Source organism: Stegodyphus dumicola, chromosome 6, assembly GCF_044657685.1.
Source record: "Stegodyphus dumicola isolate Sdum_Otavi_A_Nest chromosome 6, ASM4465768v1".
NCBI classification, from domain to species: Eukaryota; Metazoa; Arthropoda; class Arachnida; order Araneae; family Eresidae; genus Stegodyphus; species Stegodyphus dumicola.
The window spans coordinates 63,180,227-63,201,220 of NC_140773.1; the positions used below are offsets into that span (position 1 = coordinate 63,180,227).

The 20,994-nt window shown below is 33.2% G+C and overlaps 1 protein-coding gene across 7 annotated transcripts in view; it reads right to left on the reverse strand.

Annotated features, from left to right (window-relative positions):
- Nucleotides 1-20,994, reverse strand: part of LOC118181914 (voltage-gated potassium channel subunit beta-2-like) — a 262,942-nt gene that overhangs the window by 67,765 nt on the left and 174,183 nt on the right. For all 7 annotated transcript variants that reach the window (XR_015041653.1, XM_085818411.1, XM_085818409.1 and 4 more), the window contains exons 4-6: nucleotides 7,852-7,895; nucleotides 7,694-7,731; nucleotides 574-653 (exon numbers count right to left, since the gene is read on the reverse strand). Coding sequence is in view for 6 of the 7 variants with exons in the window: in XM_085818411.1 (XP_085674537.1) it covers nucleotides 574-653; nucleotides 7,694-7,731; nucleotides 7,852-7,895 (162 nt within the window). In the remaining variant the exon portion in view is untranslated. The remainder of the gene's footprint in view (nucleotides 1-573; nucleotides 654-7,693; nucleotides 7,732-7,851; nucleotides 7,896-20,994) is intronic.

Genomic DNA, 20,994 nt, shown 5'->3' on the forward strand with positions numbered 1-20,994 from the left:
TCCTTCTTAATGCAGTTATATTTTTATATTTAATTAGATGACAATAGAAAAGAAAACTGGGGGAGGGAACTAAAATTCTGATGGTTAAGCAAATGGTTAATAAGCATAAGCAACTCTATAATGCAAAAGTTTTGGTCAAGAAAGAATTAATTATGCAACATAGAAATAATAGAAATACAAAAGTCTACGAACAATAAGAGCTTTGTGAAATAAATTTACCTTAAAAATGTAAATCTTTGGAAAAACCATTTCTTATGAGCAGAATTCTATAAAATGACAGCTTTTCAGTGCTTTTATAAAAATTTCTTATTAGACCGTAAGTATGATTAATTTGATTGCAAGCTCAACTTTTTTTTTTTTTTTTCTAATTTTGATCTGATTCCTAAAAGGTCCCTTAGCCTAGAACTGGTTTCATTATCAGAGATGATAGGATTAATTTTTTATTTACATATATTTTCAATTTTCTGGGAGTCAACTAACAATCATATCAGCATAAAAGTGTAATTAACAGCTTTTAACACCAATTACTAATACACTTAATGAATTATTTAAAAAATATTAAAATAAAATTACTTTCCACCAGCATATATATCTGCAGTATCAAAAAGATTAATGCCATTTTCATATGCTACTGATACAATATCTTCAGCCATCTAAAATAAGAAAAGTGCACTTTTTAAAACAGACTACACACACATTCATGTACACTATTTTAAAAACAGAATATAAACTTGACTTTTTCCCATCTATTTTTGTAAAAATGAATAAAATAATTAAAGCTATAATCAAGAGACTGAATATGTGATATTAAAGAACATTACATTAATAAAGTACATACTTTATGCAACATAATTATATAGAAATTAGAGAATGTTTTTAATATATCAAATACAGTTCGTTTTATGTTTATTATTTAAAATAATTTAAAAATTAATTTTTAAAGATTTTCAGATAAAGTTTGTAACAAATATCAATAAAAACCATATTTTGACATGGAATTAGAATCTGTCATTTCCAGTTTAGGAAAAATTTTACTTATTTCATTTAGGTGAATTTACTTTCAGTACTTTTTCTATGCATTCCAGTTTTTTACATTTTTTAAGTTCATCTATACAAGAAGTTTCTAACTTTTCTTATAAAATCCATTTAGTCATGAGAGAAATGACATCTTTTAGATGGATATTACTATTTATTATATAGAAATTATTGAATTATTGCATTCAAAATGGAAAAATCTAATATTGCATTACTATTATTGCATTCAAAATGGAAAAATCCATTTTGAATGCAATAACTAAGTAAATTTTTCAAAGTTTCCAAAACTGCAAAATTAGATTCCAGAAATATTCTATTTAAAATGAATGGTACATTCTTTCTTCAAACTTCAGCAGAAAATAGGTAATAAAAAATGGCAAATTTGAAGCGACAATTAAATTGTATAATCAAAATTTTTATGCTTTGCAAATTACTTTTTCCATAAAAATTAAAATTATTTTCTCTTGCTCTTGTATAAGAAAATTAGACCATATAAGTAAGCATAGGTGTAATACCCTAAGACTTTAATGTAAATCAGAAAATAAATCAGATAAAAATCAGAAAATGTAAAGCATGATGAATGAGAGTAAAATGAGAGCATGTTATTTAAGAACCTAATTACCTGAGGAAGGTTCTCAAATACCAAATAAGTATTATTTATTATATCATTAAAACACTCTCACAACAGAAACACATTTGAAGAGTTAATAAAGTATGATATACAAGGATATCAAAGCTAAAAATCCAGACAGATAATCTAAAAATTAAAGACATATATATATGTGCATGTGTAATGAAGAGCTAACTGCTGTATTTGATATTTTATTTTTTAGGTCAAATTTTTACTTATGCCACTTATTTTTGTATATGTTGAACTATTACTGTTTTACATATTTTCAGACTTGGTCCACTCAGATTGAAAATTTTTACTACATTTTTAAGCATTTTTGCTTGGTCTTTAATTTTGCTATTATTTTTTATCTGGCCTGCATGTTTCCAAAGTTTGCATATGTATTCAGAATCTGCATATAATTTTGTTTTTTCCCAATTTAATTTTGAAATAAAAAATCTGCATATGGTCTTGTTTTTTCAAGTGATGTGCTGAAAATATTTTTAAATGTGTAGATCATATTGCAAGCTTTCTGAATCTATGTTTTTGATGCTACAATTTTTGAACTGCTTATTTCGGATCGTACGTTTGGACTGATAGAGACATAGATTACATTGATTCCCTTTTCAAGGTTATGGTTTTTCTAAGATTGTTTTTAAATTTTAAACATTAATTTGTGTCTTTGTCAGTTCAGAAAGAGGCTTTTTATTTATTTATCTGCTTCTTTCATTGCACCAACTGCAAATCCTTCACAAGCAGCAACAAACAGTGATCGAGGAGGAAATGTCTTTAAAGGAAAAGAAAGGATGAAAAGATGATCCAAGTTTTTTGTCGGTGAAATTTATGCAAATTGCAGCAAGATGCAAAGTTTTCTCATGGTGATATCACCCATATAAAGCAGCAACAGTTTATAGCACAATAATTTACTCAAACAATGCCACGTCTCACTTTAGAAACATTTTAAAGCAGACAAAAATAAATGGCATTGACAAATTTTAAGTGAAACAACGGTTAAATGAGTCTTATGCAGAGTCAATTAGCAGTGAAAGACAAAAACAAAGAAAATAGATGTTCCAAAAAGACAGTTATCTGATAGTATCTGCTTGAAGAGGATTCCTCATCCAAGCAACATTTCCCCCCTTTTCACTAATATTATTTACTCTTCTTCATGGAGATCAATATAGAAGGCTATGCTTAATGTGATCACATTTGTCTACGACTATTTGATTGACAATAACCAAATGATAATATTAAGCGATGAAGAAAATATCCTTCAAAGTATCAATGGAATTTATTTAATTTATTATAACCAGAAACATATAAATACTTACTTTTGCAGCATTTTAATTAGGAAAAGGCATTAGCAACTGATTGCCTGAATTCTTAGGCAAAAGCTTATTTTTTAAACTACTCATAATGCTTCTGGAAATTACTGTCTGATGCTGTACCCCTAATCTTTATATTCATACAGCATCCCTCATCTCAGCATTAGTAGGGAAGTCAGTGATTTTATCATCTTCTTCAGAAAGTTTATCATATGATGTACTTGGATTTTGTTTCAGAAAGCAATATGCAGATATTCTCTCTGTCACTGAATTTACAACCTGAGGTTTTTCTTAAATACCCATTCAAGCATCAAATTCCTCACAATTTATGTTAGTTGGAGACATTTTTACTTCTTCATCTTCTTTTATTTTATTATTTATTAAAAGTTCAGCATGTTTTAAGCATGCTTAAAACATTTCTTTATTTTCTTTTGAGATGCAGTTCCAAGGATTACAAGTTGCCTGTGTAGAGTCTCACCTTCTTTGGAAGCATAAACTGAAACAAGACTCAAGAAGATGAACATAAACTATTTATTGCAATATCCAGTAATCAAACAGAAGGGAAAAAAGGGTGTAAAAGATCCATGTATTAAAACTCAGTAAATTAACAGAAGGCACTTGTTGTGCACTTAAAACCAGCCAGCATTTATACAGTGACTCAAAAGTAATGAATTTAAATTAAGTCATAAGTTAGCCAACTACATAGAATGAATAACACACGAGTTGGCACAAACCTAAGCCAGCATGAAAAGCCCTAATGGCAAGAATAATGCAATGCTGTAGACAGACTGCGATCAAAGAGATTTAGTTAGTTATGTGGGTTTCAGCAGGTGCAACATGCTCTGATTCAAAAACCTAAAACTTTCTTTTGAATACTATCCCTTACTGCCTCATTTAAGTATGTGCACACTAAAATTTGCATTCTGGCAGAAAAATGGGAAGGGAGAAAGACAGTAAAGATATTTAACAAAAATAACTAGATAATAAATAAATCCTTACATCTTAAATCACAATCAAGATGCTTGGAGACTTCATCTTTTACTTGTTGACATAGCTCTGTCATTTGGCAATTATTTTACTCTATTTCAACCTTATTTGATGATATAATTTCAACTTAATTCATTCAGTAAAATTTGGATAACATTAATTGCTGATTGTTGATCACAATAAGCAATGTAAATCTATCCAAGCAGACATTATTAGCGACAACACATAGTTATACATATTAAAAAGTGTTAACAAATGTTAGCTCTAAGAATTTTTTATTTTGAAGACAAACATTTTAACACCTTTTAAAATTTTGTAAAAAGACAATAAATTTGTAGGAAGACATTAATTTAATTGACTATGCTTTCATGGTACAACATCCTGATTCGCTGGTTCATATCACGTGATCCCAAGTGATATCATCTCACCTGGACTATGCTACAAAAATCTAATTCTCTCAGTAATTATCTACATTCAAGTTAAATCTTAACATGGAATACAAGTTTATACGGATAGCTTACTCAGATATTATGTAATAGTGCTTTATTTTGCTGGGGCATTCTCATTAGAATTGATGAATTTAACCCTTGACTTTGGATTTTCTGTATTTTCGCCTTAGGGTGAGCAGTGTGATTGCATCCTAATTGACTTAATTACCGCGAATGGCCTTAGGGCATAAAACTGAACTATCTGGTAAAAATTGTATGTAATTGTATGCCAATATTGAAAGAAACAATCAATCTGATAAGAAATGGCTGCGGCTGATTTTGAAAAAAAGGCGTAAAAGGTTACCAGCAAGGATATTCCGTTTGTCATCGGTTGTACCATTTTTGGCGACTTTATCGCCTGTTCCGGCAAAATGGAAAAGTACCGTTACAATCATGCCTTCTCCGGTATTCGAACTCGGGCCCTTCGGTATCGTAGTCGGCTACTCTAACCACTATACCAGCTGAGGCAGTCAATTACAAAAACTGTAACTATTCATAAAATATCAGTTGGATTTATCAATTATATAGATTACTAAAAAATTTGGTATTCTCTTATATACGCTCTCAGGTCGGCAAATGTGGCGATATGTGTTCTGTGCTGGTTTTTGGCACGATTGCATGTTCTGCACTAGTTTTTGGCATGATTGCATGTTCTGCGATGGTTTTGGGGGCGAACACTTCTGATACTGAAGTTGATTTTGCTGTAGTGGTTTTTATTTGCTGGTAGGTTCATTTGGTGGGCATTTTGAAAAGGTTTATGTTGCAGTGAAAGACGTGGTGGCAAAATTTCAGTCACGTGCCTGGTACAACTATTTTTTCCGATGGCTGGAAATTCTATAAGGACTTAGGAAGGTTTTGAACATTTATTTGTGAATTATAATATCAATTTTGTCAATACAGTCAAAAGTTGTTAATACGGACTCGTCGGGACTTCGGCGATTCCGGATTATCAATTTTTCCGGATTATAGATCATCAGTTTAAATCTGGTAAGATGGCATGCAGAAATTATAAAATTAAAAATATGAAACCATAATTTATGAAATAAAGAACAATTATGATCTAAATGGTATCAAAATTTACAAAAAAAAAAGCTTAATATTTATTTTTTACTTTATTAAACATTTCTTTCAATGTAAGTTGTTTAAGTTGCTTCGTTTTATGTGATAATACTTTCTCTTTAATTCTATAAACAGACATAATTTCTTGTTCAGTTACAAAGTTCCACTGTTCAAGTCCTATAATTGCTGTGTCGAGAATACCGACTAATTTGTCAAATGAAATTTTTTCGTTTTCAATAACCTCTATGTCACTTTCTTCACTATCGGAAGCGAATTATAGTGACAAGGAATTTGATTTAAATCATACATCAAAGATGGAGTACATCGAGATGAAATACTACATTTAGTAAAGAGTTATAAGCCAAATAAAATAAAAACATCTGCCCTGAAGATAAGGATAATGCTGACAGATCAACTTCCAATTCATTGCATGCTGCGGCATCCCCCCCCCCGCCGCAGAGCAGCGTGAAATTGATAAACAGATTTCGGAATGGTTAGAGAAACAAAGGATATGCCTTTATCCTTTTTTTTCAGCAATTCCACTTTTTGTTTGATGGACATCGAAACATACTTTCACTTTGTAGATCCTTTGGGAGCTCCAGCATGGGAAATTCTATTTGACATAATCGAAAGTTCAAGCTTACTTTTATAAAATTGCTCTAACAGTCTGCAAAAAATAATAAGGCTGATCCAATTTGAAGATTAAGGAACAACGCAATCCACAACATTAACTGAAATAGATAATTAGATAATTTTAGCTTATACCGTCCGTTATACGTTAAACGCGCATGCGTAAATGTATTATGCGCATGTGCACACGCATATGCGCAGCCGTAAAGGTCTTGCGTGCATGTGTTAATGCCTATGCGCATGTGTCAACGCGACGCATGCGCAGAAAGTTTGTAGCTTTGAGGTTCGGGTTATAGATCATTCCAGATTATGGGTGTCCGAATTAACGACTTTTGACTGTAGTGAGTCTGGCTGTCATAAATATGACAGAGAATATGTGGCGGCATGTTAAAGCTAGATTTCCTACTTATAATCGAAATTGCGATTTTGAGTTTTATTTGGTGATTTATATGTTTTTACATTACTGTTCTGAAACGGGAAAAGATTCTTTCAACAAATTTGTGGAAATCGTAAGAACTGTTGAGTAGGATAAATTGAAAATTTGTTTGTAGAATATTTGATGAAAGTGTTTGTGTTTTTGGTTTTGAATTGTTGTTTTGCCAATGTTTGAAATTGATATTTCTGCTGTTTGAAGAAGCATTCACAATGGTAAGCACATTTTATTTTATTGTTATTCTTATTTTGTAGAATGTTATGTTCATTGTTTTTTTTTTGCTACAAATTTCTGTCATTACTGTTGTTTTTTTGAATTGTTTGAAATTTTTTTTAGTTTATTTTGTTGATTTGTGGGCAATGCCTAGATTGTGCAATTCGCTGTTTTTTTAAGTTAAAACAGAATGCTATGTACATGGTATTGTTTGAAATTTACTGTTACGCTAGTTTATTTTAGCGAGTTGTGTGTAATTTCTAGATTCCTTCACTGTAGAGATTGTGCAATTCTCTGATGTTTTTTCAAGTTAAAACAGATTGCTGTGTACATGGATTCTTGTCAAATATTTTTGGTTAGAAACTTACATTTTTATTATCTAAATTTTTTGTTTATGTTTCAAATTTTTGGCATAAATTGTGTGTTAAAAACATGCTTTTTGCAGACATTTTAGGCTTAAAGTTCGAAATGTAGAAAAAAAAAAAAAAAAAAATTAGAAAGTAATATGGCGCCGTGGAGTTTCTCGCCAAAAATGTTTGGCGAGAAATTTGTCGCCAACCGAGAGGGTATACAATAGTTCCAAAAAGTTAAATAACTAAATTATAAAAAAACAGCGTTTATTGCTTTTCATTCATTTTATCAATTGATTTTATTTTGCTCGAAAATGACTTTGTATATGAACTCGAAACAAAGATTTCTTTCAAGGTGTAAATTTCATGATTGGATAAAAGTGGCAGATACACAACTGAAAATTAAGCAATATTTACAGCTTCTAAATCATATAGACTTTTGATACTTTATGTAAGTAATTAAAATATTTTAAAATGTAACCTGCCACTATGACAAAAGAATTATTCCATGAAAGTTTCAGCAAAAAATAAAATAAAAAACAAAAAAGATATATTTTTCATACTTGTTCAGATATATGGGATCCAAATGTCACCCAAGTGCCTGTCAAATATAATAAAAATATTTTTAGTGAAATGTATTTTAAAATCACTTTGAGATTTATAGCACTGTCTGAAGTAAATGAATAATGGCAAAACATTAAATAATCATAAATCAACTTACCTAGGCCTATTGCTGAAATCCGTAGCCCTGATTTCCCCAAATTTCTGGAATGATAAATTAAAAAATATATTTATATATATACTAGTACAATTTTATTTGTTATAATTGTTATAACAAAACAACTCTTCAAAAATAATAAAAGTGTATTATATCAGTAATAAAGGTAAAATATTATTTATAAAAATAAAACATAACTGCAATTATATATTGAAAACTCAATTGCAACTGAAGAAATTCATAAACTAGGTACAGGTAGAAGCTAGTCTGTAGAATACTACCTCTGTAGAATATAAAGGTGATTGAGGTATTGAGCAAAAATTCGATGATCATGTGTCAAATTTCGAAACTTTGACCCTATCAAAGTCGGGTCCTATTGGGCCTAGAGAGAAACTTTTTTTTTAAATTGATGTACTCTTCGAGAGCAACATTTTGGCTATCTCGGATTTTTAATATTCTCGAATGGAGTTTCTGCAGGGAATTTCCGTTCGATTTTTGGCCTATTCTTTAAACTTTCAAAAATTCGCCATAAAAAAACTATGGAAGCTAGGACCACGAAATTTGGAGGGTTTGTAGGAAAACATAGGGAGCCCTTTCACACCAAAATTTGCGACATTCTATCGAACTGTTTCGGAGATATTCGCGAGTTTTTGTTTTAGCATTACGGCGAAAAGGGTCGGACCCCCCCTGGTGAGCGGCGACTGCGGAGCATGGAGAGGAAGGCCGAAACCCTGTTAGGCCACGTTTCAAATTTCAAGTCGATCGGACAATTAGGGCCCGAGATATGGGGGGTCAAAGTTTGGCCCATTTCCGTGACCCCATCAAAATTTCGGTCGCTTGCGCCGGGGTCAAAAATTGAGCTACGAGAAAACGCTTGTTAAGCTTCCATCCCAGTATGGAATTCTGACAGAGAAAACTCTAGAGATCATTCCAAGTGTCTCCCACCCCTCTACTAGAAACCTTTCTGGAGGATTTTGGATCCCCATGTATTTTGAGTGCCCCCTTGCCACATAAACACTACAGGCTTACAAGCATCCATGCCTTCTCCAGGATTCAAAAACAGACCATCTGTTATGACACTACATGTTTATAAACATCTATGCCTTCTCCAGGATTCAAATCCAGGCCATCTGATATGACAGTCAGAGCTACTAACAAGTTCTTGTATGGGTGCACACATAGAGAAGCATTTTCATTTATCAGTTCATATTTTTCAAAATACAGAATCGAAACAGATCTATAGGAAGTTAATAAAATTATAGCATTTTTAAAAATTTATTTTAAATTATTTATTAAAAAGGCCAAAAGAATAAAATCTGAATATGATAGATAGATATATGTTCACTGGCTTCATATAAAACATATACCACAAAATTATGGTTAATGCAAAAAGGCAGGGATGCGGAGTCGGGCAGATTTTAGGGTAAAAGGAGTCGGAGCTGGAGTCGCTAAAAACAGGTCGACTCTGACTCCAGTTTTTGTGGGACAGTTTGAGTTTGAAATCAAATTAAAATTAATTGAAAAAAATTAATGACAAGCTGAGTTATTTTTATTTATGGACTGTATGCATTAATAAATAGTTATTTTCTATTTTATTGAAATATTAATAAATAAATATAAGGGAGGAGGATGGATGTGATATTTGCCATTAGTGATTAAACTGATTCATTTAGTTACAAATCTCACTGGTAAATTTATGTAAGCAGCAATAGCAGCAAGAACTCCCAAAATTGTTGCCATTCTTAGGAAGTGAGCAGGAAAAGGAACAATTATTGATCAAGCAATGCAATAAGTACATATTTGATGTACTTATTGCAATTTTGGAACAATTTGAAGTACATATTTGATGATAAAGAGGTTTTTAGAATTAAGAACTTTTTTAGAAGATGTAGATAACCCTAATGTTTCACTAACAGAAAGACTGTGGAATGATCTTGCAGAATTGGAAACTCTTCTTTTTACACTGTATATAGCCACAAAAAAGCTGCAATCTGAAGAATTGACAGGAAGTGAGAATGGAAGAATGGAATGTTTGTTCTTTCTGAAATGGAGGGTTTATTGCAGAAGGAATCATTTCTTCAATGAAGAAAAGAGAAATTAGTTTGCTAGACAATGAGATCTTGCTGGATTCAATATATGTAGATCCGAAACACCATCCAAGAAAATTTTCTTGGATGACGGACAAATAAAAAAGGCAAAGAAAAACCATCTATGAACTTTCATTATGAATAAAATTATTCTCAGAACAATTAGAGAATTCAAATCAGGACAGTCAAACTGCAGACTTGCAATTGAGTCTTTATCATCCTCTTCCAGTGATGAATTAGATTTTGAGAAATATTTTTGGATAATATAGAAAAGGCTAAGGCAAAACGAATGAAAATAAAGAACCAAGTACCTTTAGATATAAAAATGAAGAAAAAACACAAACAAGATTTCTACATGGCCTTTGAAGAAATACAGAAATATGATTGCGCTTGCAAGACACCTCTTTTAGAACTTATAAAAATCTATCCTGAAAAGTTAAAAGAAGTAGCCCTAACAGTAACAGCTCTTCCTCCTACTCAAGTTAGTGTGGAAAGACTCTTCGCAGCTCTGAAGTTTATCAAATCGGATCTATGGTCCTCCAATAAAGAAGCTCTTGCCGAAGCTACACTGTTTCTTAGAAATAACTAATGCCAGTTTTTCCATTTCATAATAAATGCTAATTAATATAAATAATTTGCTATGCCATCAATTTTTTTTTCTGTAGCATCTATTACTTCTTTTATATTAAAAAAAAATAAGCTGTAATCCATGTGTAATGTTTACGTTACATATATATGAGGAAGTAGGAGTCTTTAAAATTCCAGGAGTAAGAGTCAGAGTTGGAGTCGGCCATTTTCCCTACCGACTCCACAGCCCTGCAAAAAGGAATTCACATTTATATTTCATTATTAAAGCAACCACTACATAGATCTTTGGCAACACTTAAAGCAGGGTTTCTTAAATTTTTTTTTCATTTGCGACCCCTTTTTATCACTGAGATTTTTTCATAACCTTCATAACCCCCAAAATGTTGTGGGACCCCATAAGTATTGCGCAAATCTGATATACGCATGAGTGAAACTGGCAATTTTTTAACTTGTACTGTAATATACCATTGCAATTTTAGGTCATTAACTTTAATTTATAATTTTAAGACATAGTACAATGTGATAATTTTAAATAAGTAACAGACAAAATGACAGCGTCACATGCAAACAAGGAAAATGAATGTTTATATTATAAAAAGAATGCATCGAAACGTTTTCTTTTTTTTTTTCTTTTTGTCCGTATTGTCTTATCTTTATGTATTTTCAGATACATTGTGTAAAAATATTTGGTAATTATAAAATTATTATAATAAATTAAAGAAATATCAAAACTGCTAAAATTTTTCGCGATCCCCTGCTGCAGCTCGAGTCACAACCCACAGTTTAAGAAACCCTGATTTAAAGGATAAATGTTACAAATATAATGATTCACTTTCCTAGTTTGGATGACTAACAACAAGAGTGGCAGCTTTACGAAGCAGTGGGCAGGGGTGTAGCTAGAGGGGGGCATCTGTCCCCGGGCGCAGAATGCAAGGGGCGCCAAACTGATGTTACGACATTTTAGAATTAAATGTTTTCCATCCTTGGCAAGCAGTAGGGGGCGCGAAATCTTCAGTTGTTCCTGGGCGCTGAAAACCCTAGCTACGACTCTGGCAGTGGGCCTATCTTATTACATTTTTGGGGTTCCTTATCTTGAGACATAATGTTTACTACTTTCTAAAAATTAATTAAGGATATGAGGACACCTCAGAATTATGAATTGATCCCACAACGAACTGAATGAATCTCATAAATCTGCCTCTGAACAGCAATGCGTAACACACACTCATTTGCTGGCCAGTTAACAACAAAGGATAATTTAGTAAAGAAGTATAAAAAAAATTCCACTAAATTCATGGAATAATATTAAATAATACACTGAAGAAAAGAATTAAATAATACTGAAGAAAAGCTGTAAAGTATCTATTAAATGACAAAACATATATTTTCATGCTCTAGGAGAAAAACTTCAGCAGTACCCTTTAATGTAACAACATTAACAAAACTGTACATAACACCCCTGGTCTGTGCATAAATAAAACAGGCAATGCAATACATTTAACTACATTTTTTAACCCATTTACATTTCATTAAATTTTCTTGTGAAAAAATTATTATGAGTATTACTTAAATATTAGACAGTCAGTTGTTCTTAAGGCAATACTAGGCTAATCAAATATTAAAATAATCATAATAAATATAAATAAATAAATTAACTAAAAGCAGCGGGTAAAATGCAGAATCACCCACTTATAAACTGCATATCGATGCGTACATGGACAAGTCAAGGGAGTGTGCAATGCCAAGTTTGTGCAATTCTTCGTTTTTTTTTTAAGTGAAAATAGGTCGATGTGTACATGGATACCGAGTTTGTGCAATTCTTTGACTTGTTATTTTCAAGTTTATGAAGAATCGCCCACTCATATGGCACGTATCAATGTGTACATGAACAAAGTCAAGGGAGTATGCAGTACCAATTTTGCGCAATTATTTGATTTTTTTTTTTTTTAAATGAAAATAGGTTGATATGTACATGGATACAGAGCTTGTGCAATTCTTTTTGTTTTCAGGTAGGTGAATTTGAGAAACGCGCGAAATAGTGGGCGATTCTGCACTTTCCCCAAAAGCAGCATTAAAAATTAAAGGAAAAGTATAGATTTGTAAAAATTAGAAAGTAAAATTGGCAAAATCAAATTTTAAGAAATTAAATGACATGATAAGGTAAATTGTTGATAACAGAATACAATTTTAAATTTAGGAAATATTCAGCCTTAGACTGGCATATTCCCCTTCCACATCAAAGAAACCAAGTTGGGGAGAATGGGCTAACTTCTAAATAACAACAAAGGAGACACAATTTAAAAACTTTTGAACAAAAATTTAATAAAAGACAAAAAGGTAGGACGGTTTACAATTACAAACAAGGACAATAACTTCTATGATTTTTTATAACCCGCATATAAATTCATAGGCATGTATAATTTGAAAAATTAAAACAAAATTTTGGATATGATTCCTCATATTTTTTTTTTATACAATTTTAGCCCAAACTGATAATATAACTGTCTCAAATTAGGGAGTATTAAATATATCCCAAGGAATTTTATGACATATTTGCAAGATTACTTCTGCGAAGACTACTTACTTAAAATAAATCGCTTACAAGTGTTGAATTTAAGTTCGAAATGTTTCAAGCAAGCACTATGTTTCCAAGCAACGTGAAAGTTATCAGAACAAAACATTATCACTATATCCAGCTTATCATAAGCAGTAAATTTATTTCGATTTGAAACGAAAATATAGTTTTTAACACTTGATCGCAACTTCTATTTTCACCGCCTTGTACTAGCAGACGAATAATACCGCAACAACAGCTCATTGGATGGCGCTCGGCTGCCATTTTTTGCAATATAAAAGGAACTAAAAGATTTAAAAGAAGATGAAAAACGTCGAGGGTATATTTTTTAAATGGAAGCAGTTAGCCGCCATACAAGAAAGTCTCACTCCACTTCTTTCCTCGACATCCAAATTAGATTTAAGGCGCAAAAGGCACATTTTCATCTCCATTATACGACCCATCTTTGCCTATGCGTCTCCCACCTGGGCCTCAGTTCAAAAGAAAGATTTAAACAAATTTCAGGTAACACAGAACAAACTACTGAATATGATCACAAGTGCCCACTACTGCGTTTCAAATCAGACGCTGAATAGAGACTTAAAATTAGGTACTGTAGAAGAGTATCTGCATAAAGCAAATATAAACTTCTTCAAGAAAGCACAGGATTGCAGTTATATGGTTGATCTAAATGTATTAAATTACGTTATTCTCGAGGAAGATTCTATGATTAGACCACTTGCGGCCCACCTCACGCGGGATTTTCCAACATAACCGGCCTCGCTGATTGCACATAGTCCTTGTATATATGTAATTATATATATTTTTTCTATTGTATTCTTACCGTAATTTTGTATTTGATTAATTTCATAATTTCAGTATCTTATGTATCATTATTGTATATAGCTGTATCCTTTATGCTTTTATTTTCACCATTGTATTACATTTAATATGTTTTGAATTGTTTGTCTGATGTGTTTCTGTAATTTAATTTATGCAACAACACAAACATACAGCATAGTATCCTCACAGCTCCTGAATCGTGCGCTTGTCGTTGCTCTTGCCTCTCAAAGGCTTTGCGACTCATGGTCGCCCCCTGTTACCACCTCTGACCTTATCTAATTGTCATGAAGATTAATGTCATGTGCCCTCTGGGCTTTATTTTCTTGAGCCGGACAAATCGCGCGTCCATACAAGGAGAATAGCCTCAACTTTTGCATTAAGCGTCGAGGGTATATTTTTTAAGTGCAAGCAGTTAGCCGCCATACAAGGAGAGAATAGCCTCAACTTTTGCATTCAAAGATTCTAGGAATCAATTAGGAACTGAGTATCCATAAAGCTTATTTAGTGGGGGGAATTGGATTCCTTTGAACCTTTTTATGTTCATAAAAAATTATTTAGTTAATGACATTAATTCCAAACTATTCCTTCCTGACGCTTTTAAATTTTAATATTTTAATGTTTCACTTTTATCTTCCGCGACAGATGGCACTTTATATATATTTATTTTGTTCCTTTCATTTTAATCCATTGTTTCTGATAAAAATGTAGTCGTTTCTCTTCCCCCTTAGGGAATGAAGTGCGGTGATTCAAAGTAAGAAATAAGAAATCGGTTAAATTCAAGGCAATTTTACACAAAATTGGGAAAAGAGACGGTGAAAACATTGTTGGCAAAACTCGCTAACACATGGCACTTTCTAATTGGTTGAATATTTTCAGTTGCCGGCTGGGTTTAGCAGCTCGTGGTGTTTTCGATTCGCTTTCGTTTATGTTATGCTCCAGTCAGCAGGCACATAACGCAAAATTCAAATGTAGGTTTAGGAATTGGCGCCCACACATCTGCTTGGCGCCCTATGGTGCGACACAGGATGCAGAACGGGCGGCTAAAACCCGCCGGGAACTGAAGATCAATTAGAATAAGCCACCGCCGGAGACTGTTTTTGGCAACCAATTTTTATGCCAGCAATTGAAGGTTTTGTTTTGGATTTATTTTCCGCTCATATTCTTCTTTTCGTATCTTTTGATGACGTCTTTTCCGCATCAATTTGTAATAGTTTTCTAACTTTTACTACTATAAAAGACAACGGAGTGAATACGGAAAATTCGGTGGATTCTCACGTGAAATGCGTAATAAAATATCTAGCATGTCCCCGCAAAAAAAGCGTACTGTGTTGCATAGCAAAAATGTTAACTTTATTTTGTAGCACTGAAAATTACAGAAAGAATTTATTTTTTGATCACCATGTAAAAAATGCACATGAGAAAGGCTTTCTCAAGTTGTCCTGTGCAGAAGATGTGTTGCTTTTTCCTTTCTTTTTTTCTTTTCTTTATATATATATATATATAGGCGGTATAAGTTGAATGATTATCAGTTGAAGGATTTGTACATAGTGTAATTACTAAGCTGTATATAATGTAAAAAGCTAATTGTCTTCAGACTTATGCTGTTACTAAAAAATGGGCCTATTTCCTAATCTTTAGTCTGTCAAATAGCTCTTTGACAGTGAAAATTCCTTTTTTTCCTTTTCTTAATTTCTTAATCGTTACGACACGATAATTAACCAGAAATTAATAAATTTCCATTCACTAGTATTTAAAAAAAATTAACAGACGGTTTCACTCAAATAAGAGCTCCACAACATACGTTCCTCAAGAATTCCTAGTCCCTCCCACTACCATAAATTACTTCACAGAAGTCTTACCGACTGATATAATTCAAAGCCCCGCTGCCGATAAAGAATTTCGGAAACACAACCCTTCTGAGTCTGACGCGAAGAAAACACTTTACCCACTTCCCACTAGAAAGAACGTAAGTTAATTAATGCTTTTTCTGGCCTTTATATCTTCTTGTACATTCCCTTTTCTTATTATATATTTTTTAAATTTAAATTTTTATTTTTTATTTTTTTATTTGTTTTTACAAAGATTGCATTATATTTCTTATATTTTGTAATTTTCTAATGTTTATTTCAATTACTTTGAATTCTAGTTCATAATGCCAATTTCCAATGTTTAATTTTTACAAATAGTTTTGAATTAAAATGCATAAACACAAGGGTGTCGGGGGACAATTACTCGAGCAAGATCAATTTTACTGCAGAAATTGCTTTTCACTCAAAATTGAATTAGCTAAAATACTTAATCGGAATGAGTTCTTTGGTTCTCTGCATTGGTTTTTAATCCCTTCTATTCACGGAAATGTTTTGCCTAGCTTGAATTGCCGATTTGTCATTCGGAATAATTGTCATAGCAACACAGAATTTTGAACAGCGTATTGAACAATGCATGAAAGCTGTATATTCATTAGGTTTTTTTGATGCAGGAGACGTGATAAATTCGCAGTGGTCTTGCCAGGATTCGAACTTCGAACCTCCCTATTACGCTTTGGACGTGTTTCCAGTTGCACCATGAAGGCACGTGGAAAGGAGGGAGAAAATATCTTTTATACTGCCCCTTTTTAAGTGCGACTGAAGATAAACGGATCCAGTCGTCGACTCCTGGTGGTATCATCCACCTCCTTTATACAAGTAGTTGAGGCGCCATTTGTTATATTTTTCATTCATTTAGATTATTTCGATGCTAGAAATCCGCAGTGCCTTCGCCGAGATTCGAACTCCAGACTTCTCTATTACGCGTTGAATGTGTTTTCAGTTACATCAAGAAGGTGTGATGAAAAGAGGGAGAAAATACTTTATAAAGTACCTTGTCACTTAACAAGAGAACTCAGAATCCGAATTCTTCTATACGCTTACCTTTCTAAGATAGCGCATAGGAAGCGTTTCTCTTACCTAAATTTTACCTAAATGACTGCAATAACAACAACAAAATGTATTTCATTATAAAAAACAAAGATTAAAAAAAAAAAAAAAAAAAAAAAAACGTATTCCGGCTATCCAAAGAAAATTTAAGTGAGGGGTTTATGATTGCTGCAGGATTCTCTTACATTGGGAAATTAAAAATACGTAAGAAGAATGGAAATGTGTTAAAATCAACTAACTGAACGTACTATCAAGTGAAAGTTTTACGTTCAATATTTACAGAAGAAATCCCATTTCTTTATCTCAACGACTTTCAGCGAATGAAACTTCATGAAGACAAAGCAACAAGTCATAATATTTTTTGAAATGCCACTTCATTCCTTGAAAAAGGTTGAAGGAGGTGCTGCATATGGTATAACCTTTTCAACGCATTTCTGCGAAATCACCCGAAGTTTTCTCTATGAACTTTTGTGTTCTTGGTCTCATGAAAGGAGTTTCCTCTAAGCGCAGACTCTCCATGATTTAATGAACTCTGTAAAACAGTTTTAAGAGGGATGGAATCAGTACCCTGGAAGTTTTACGAAAGGCCCTTCTATTATGAAAATCGCGATGCATACTTACAAGCCAGAAAAAAGGTTATTAGATTGAACATTAAAAAATTACTCTTTATATTAGAAATAGTAATTAAATGGCCACAATATCGTTCTAAAAATACGTAAACAACTTCTCTAAAATATGGAATCCAAAAGGTAAAAATACGTTCAGTTTTAAAGTGGAAGAAAGTGTAAATGCATAGAGTTTAAATGAGCTAAGACGCTTTTTCCATAATGCAGAAACGAAGAAAATGATAAATATGCAGTAAGTATAAAACTGTAAAAATGTAATACACGCCCAATTTTAAACTGGGAAGCACTATAAAAGTATTGAACTTAAACAAGCTAATTTTAAAACCTTTAGTTCTCGAAGTAAAAAAATTATTGAATATTTAAAAACAACTAAAAATTTTGAGTGCCTCAAATTTATAAATTTAATAGACGATATATAAGTAAGGAAATCATAGAGGTATAATACAGAATTTATACCCCCCCCAAAAAAAAACAACAATTCACAGTCAGTATAAAGAATGAAAGGAAAAGCAAAGAAAGAAAAATATACTCTAACCAAATAGGAGTAGCGTTAGAGTATGAAAGTGTGTTTATACGTTGTTTCTGGATTGAAAGAATGGAAAGTCTGTCATGAGATTTGCAGATGGAAGTAAGTAGAGTGTAAAAAATAGAATGCAGTTAATTTTTTTTATTTGCTTTTTCTTTTATTGTTTATACTAACTGAGATGTTGGCTTAATTGTTTTTTTTAGTATATAAATTCTGCATTATACCTTTACGTTTTTCTTATTATATTTTATTTTATTACTAGCAGCTACGCGGCCAGCCTTCGTCTGGCTTTTAAATGTACCGGAAAAATGCCTGAAGGAAACACCAAACGTTATATTTAAAAACTGCGCAAAATTTTACTCTGCAGAACAACTTCATAAAAAAAAAAAAAAAAAAAAAAAAAAAAAATCTGAAAGGTTTCAGATTTTAAATTACGTCCAAAGGGGCATCTTTTAAACATTTTGTGAGTTACCTTTATTTATTAAATATCATGTTCTTTGCACTTAATCCATAAAATTAAGTCAGTTCAATAAGCAATGTCACAAAATAATTTTAAAATGAGCATATCTTTAGAATTTCCGATACACAGTTCCGCGCGCTGGAGATAAAAAGGTTCCTCCCCCCCCGTAGAGTGTTGTCATTGCTCGATTTGAAATCCTTGAGTTGGTTAAAGTTTACAAAATATGAAATTGATAATAAAACAAATTTCAAATTTCAAATTTGGTCTTCTTTATGCCCATATTCGCAGGAGGATTACGTCATTCAAAACTCGATGGCTCTATGTACCGTTGTTTTATCAAAATGCGAGAAATATACACTCACGTTTGTGAAAATTGCAACACCATGAAGGACTTACGCGAGTGAGCTGAAATTTTCAGGAAATGCAAAGTAGCGCATGATATGCAAATGATTAGAATTGCAAATCCGTAGCGCATGCGTATGCTGAGCAGCGCCCTCTGAACGGCTGATGGATCCGAATAAATAGACGGCTGTAGCGAGGCGTGTATGGTTATCGGTGGTTATCTGCTAGTGGTAAACGTTAACTCAATCTGTACTTATGCCTCGTCGACGAAAGAGAGCGAGATTTGAACAACTTACAGAGTTTGAACGAGGGAGAATCATCGGCCTTCGTGAAGCTGGATTGTCGTATCGTGCAGTAGCCTCTCGTGTGCAGCGTAACAGAAGCACAGTGATGCGCGTTTGGAAGCAGTGGACGGACGAGTGTCGGACAACTCGGAAATCCGGGAGTGGACCCCGAAATGTGACGTCAGCTCGCGATGATAGACACCTGGTCCGCATGGCGCGGACGGACCGTACAGCTTCCTCTAGACAATTGGCAGCACTGTGGTCAATAGCTACAGGTGTTTCATTGTGTGCTTCATCAATTCGTAGACGTCTGCTGCAGTGTGGACTGCGCGCACGGACTCCTTTATACAGGATCCCCCTAACGCACGACCATCGCCGCCTGCGGCTACAATGGGCCAATCAGCACAGAGACTGGAGTGCTGATTGGCAGCATGTCGTGTTTTCTGACGAATCCCGCTTTAATTTGTGGTACCATGATGGCCGCATTCGTGTCAGACGCTATGCCGGTGAACGCCACCTTCTGGAGTGCATTATCGAACGCCACAGTGGACGAACACCCGGAGTTATGGTCTGGGGCGCCATAGCATATCATAGACGATCTCAATTGCTACGAATTGTGGGCAATCTGAACAGCAACCGGTATATCCGTGAAGTTCTACAGCCCGAAGCTGTTCCCTTCCTTCAAAGCTTGCCAGGCGCTGTATTTCAACAGGACAATGCCCGCCCTCATACTGCTCGGATTGTTAAATCCTTCTTTGCAGCGCAGCAGGTACAGCTTCTTCCTTGGCCTGCGTGTTCCCCGGATATGTCGCCAATTGAATATGTGTGGGATGTCATTGGTCGGCGTCTTGCTCGTGATCCTCGTCCTGTTGCGTCTGCAGACGAACTTTGGGTACGCGTACAAACGATATGGAATGCTCTTCCTCAGTCAGACATTCAAACTTTGTTTGACTCCATGCCACGTCGTGTAGCAGCACTTATTGCGGCGCGTGGTGGCCACACAAAATACTGATTCTGATCTCTTGTTCTTGTTTGTTTGCTTTGAACATTTAATCATTTATTTGTACCACTACCACTCAACTGTGTATTAAATTGCATTCAATTATGACGATTCCTTCTTGGTGTTGCAATTTTCACAAACGTGAGTGTACATACATTTATGCAGATTTTTCATTATTTGATTTTTTCAGATTTAATGCAGGACTCTAACATTTGGTGGCAACAGTTTGAAAAGTGAAACATTTATAGGGACATTTATAGGGATTCAACGCAAAATCGCAAAACGAAAACAATGGTGCTTGAGGGACAAAGGCCCTTTGGACTAAAAATTAAAAAAAATGTATTACATATAACCAAATTACAATGAAATAAGCAATATCCCTTAATACAAATATTAATTAATCCTAATAAATAAATTAACCAATTTCCCGTTGCCTTCTCTCAATAAACTTCCAGTATCCAAGAGAAACATTAAATTTAAAAACTGCACAAAATCGCCCTCACTTTCCCAAGTGACAACAGTGCTGATTTTCAACAGTCAGCAACAGTCAGTATACAATTGAATGAAAAACTGTTGCCAAAATCACATTTCTAAAAGAATGAAACTATTCAAAATGATGCGATAAGTAAAAAAAAAATCTGATTCGAATTTTGAAAAAAGCGCTTCGAGGTGCACTGACTCTTGTTTAGATGCACCTAGTATATACCAAATTTCGTAGCCTGGGTCTATTAGCTTACGCGCAACACGAACGAAAGACACACAGACTATTTCTTTTATTATATGCAGAGATAAATTTCATGTTCTCAAGAAACTGTGTTCATTTATATATTATATATTCACCCAAAAAATTTTGTACTTCGAAAATTAAAGGTTTTTAAAATTAGCGTGATTAAGTTCAATACTTTTACGCTGTTTTTTTTA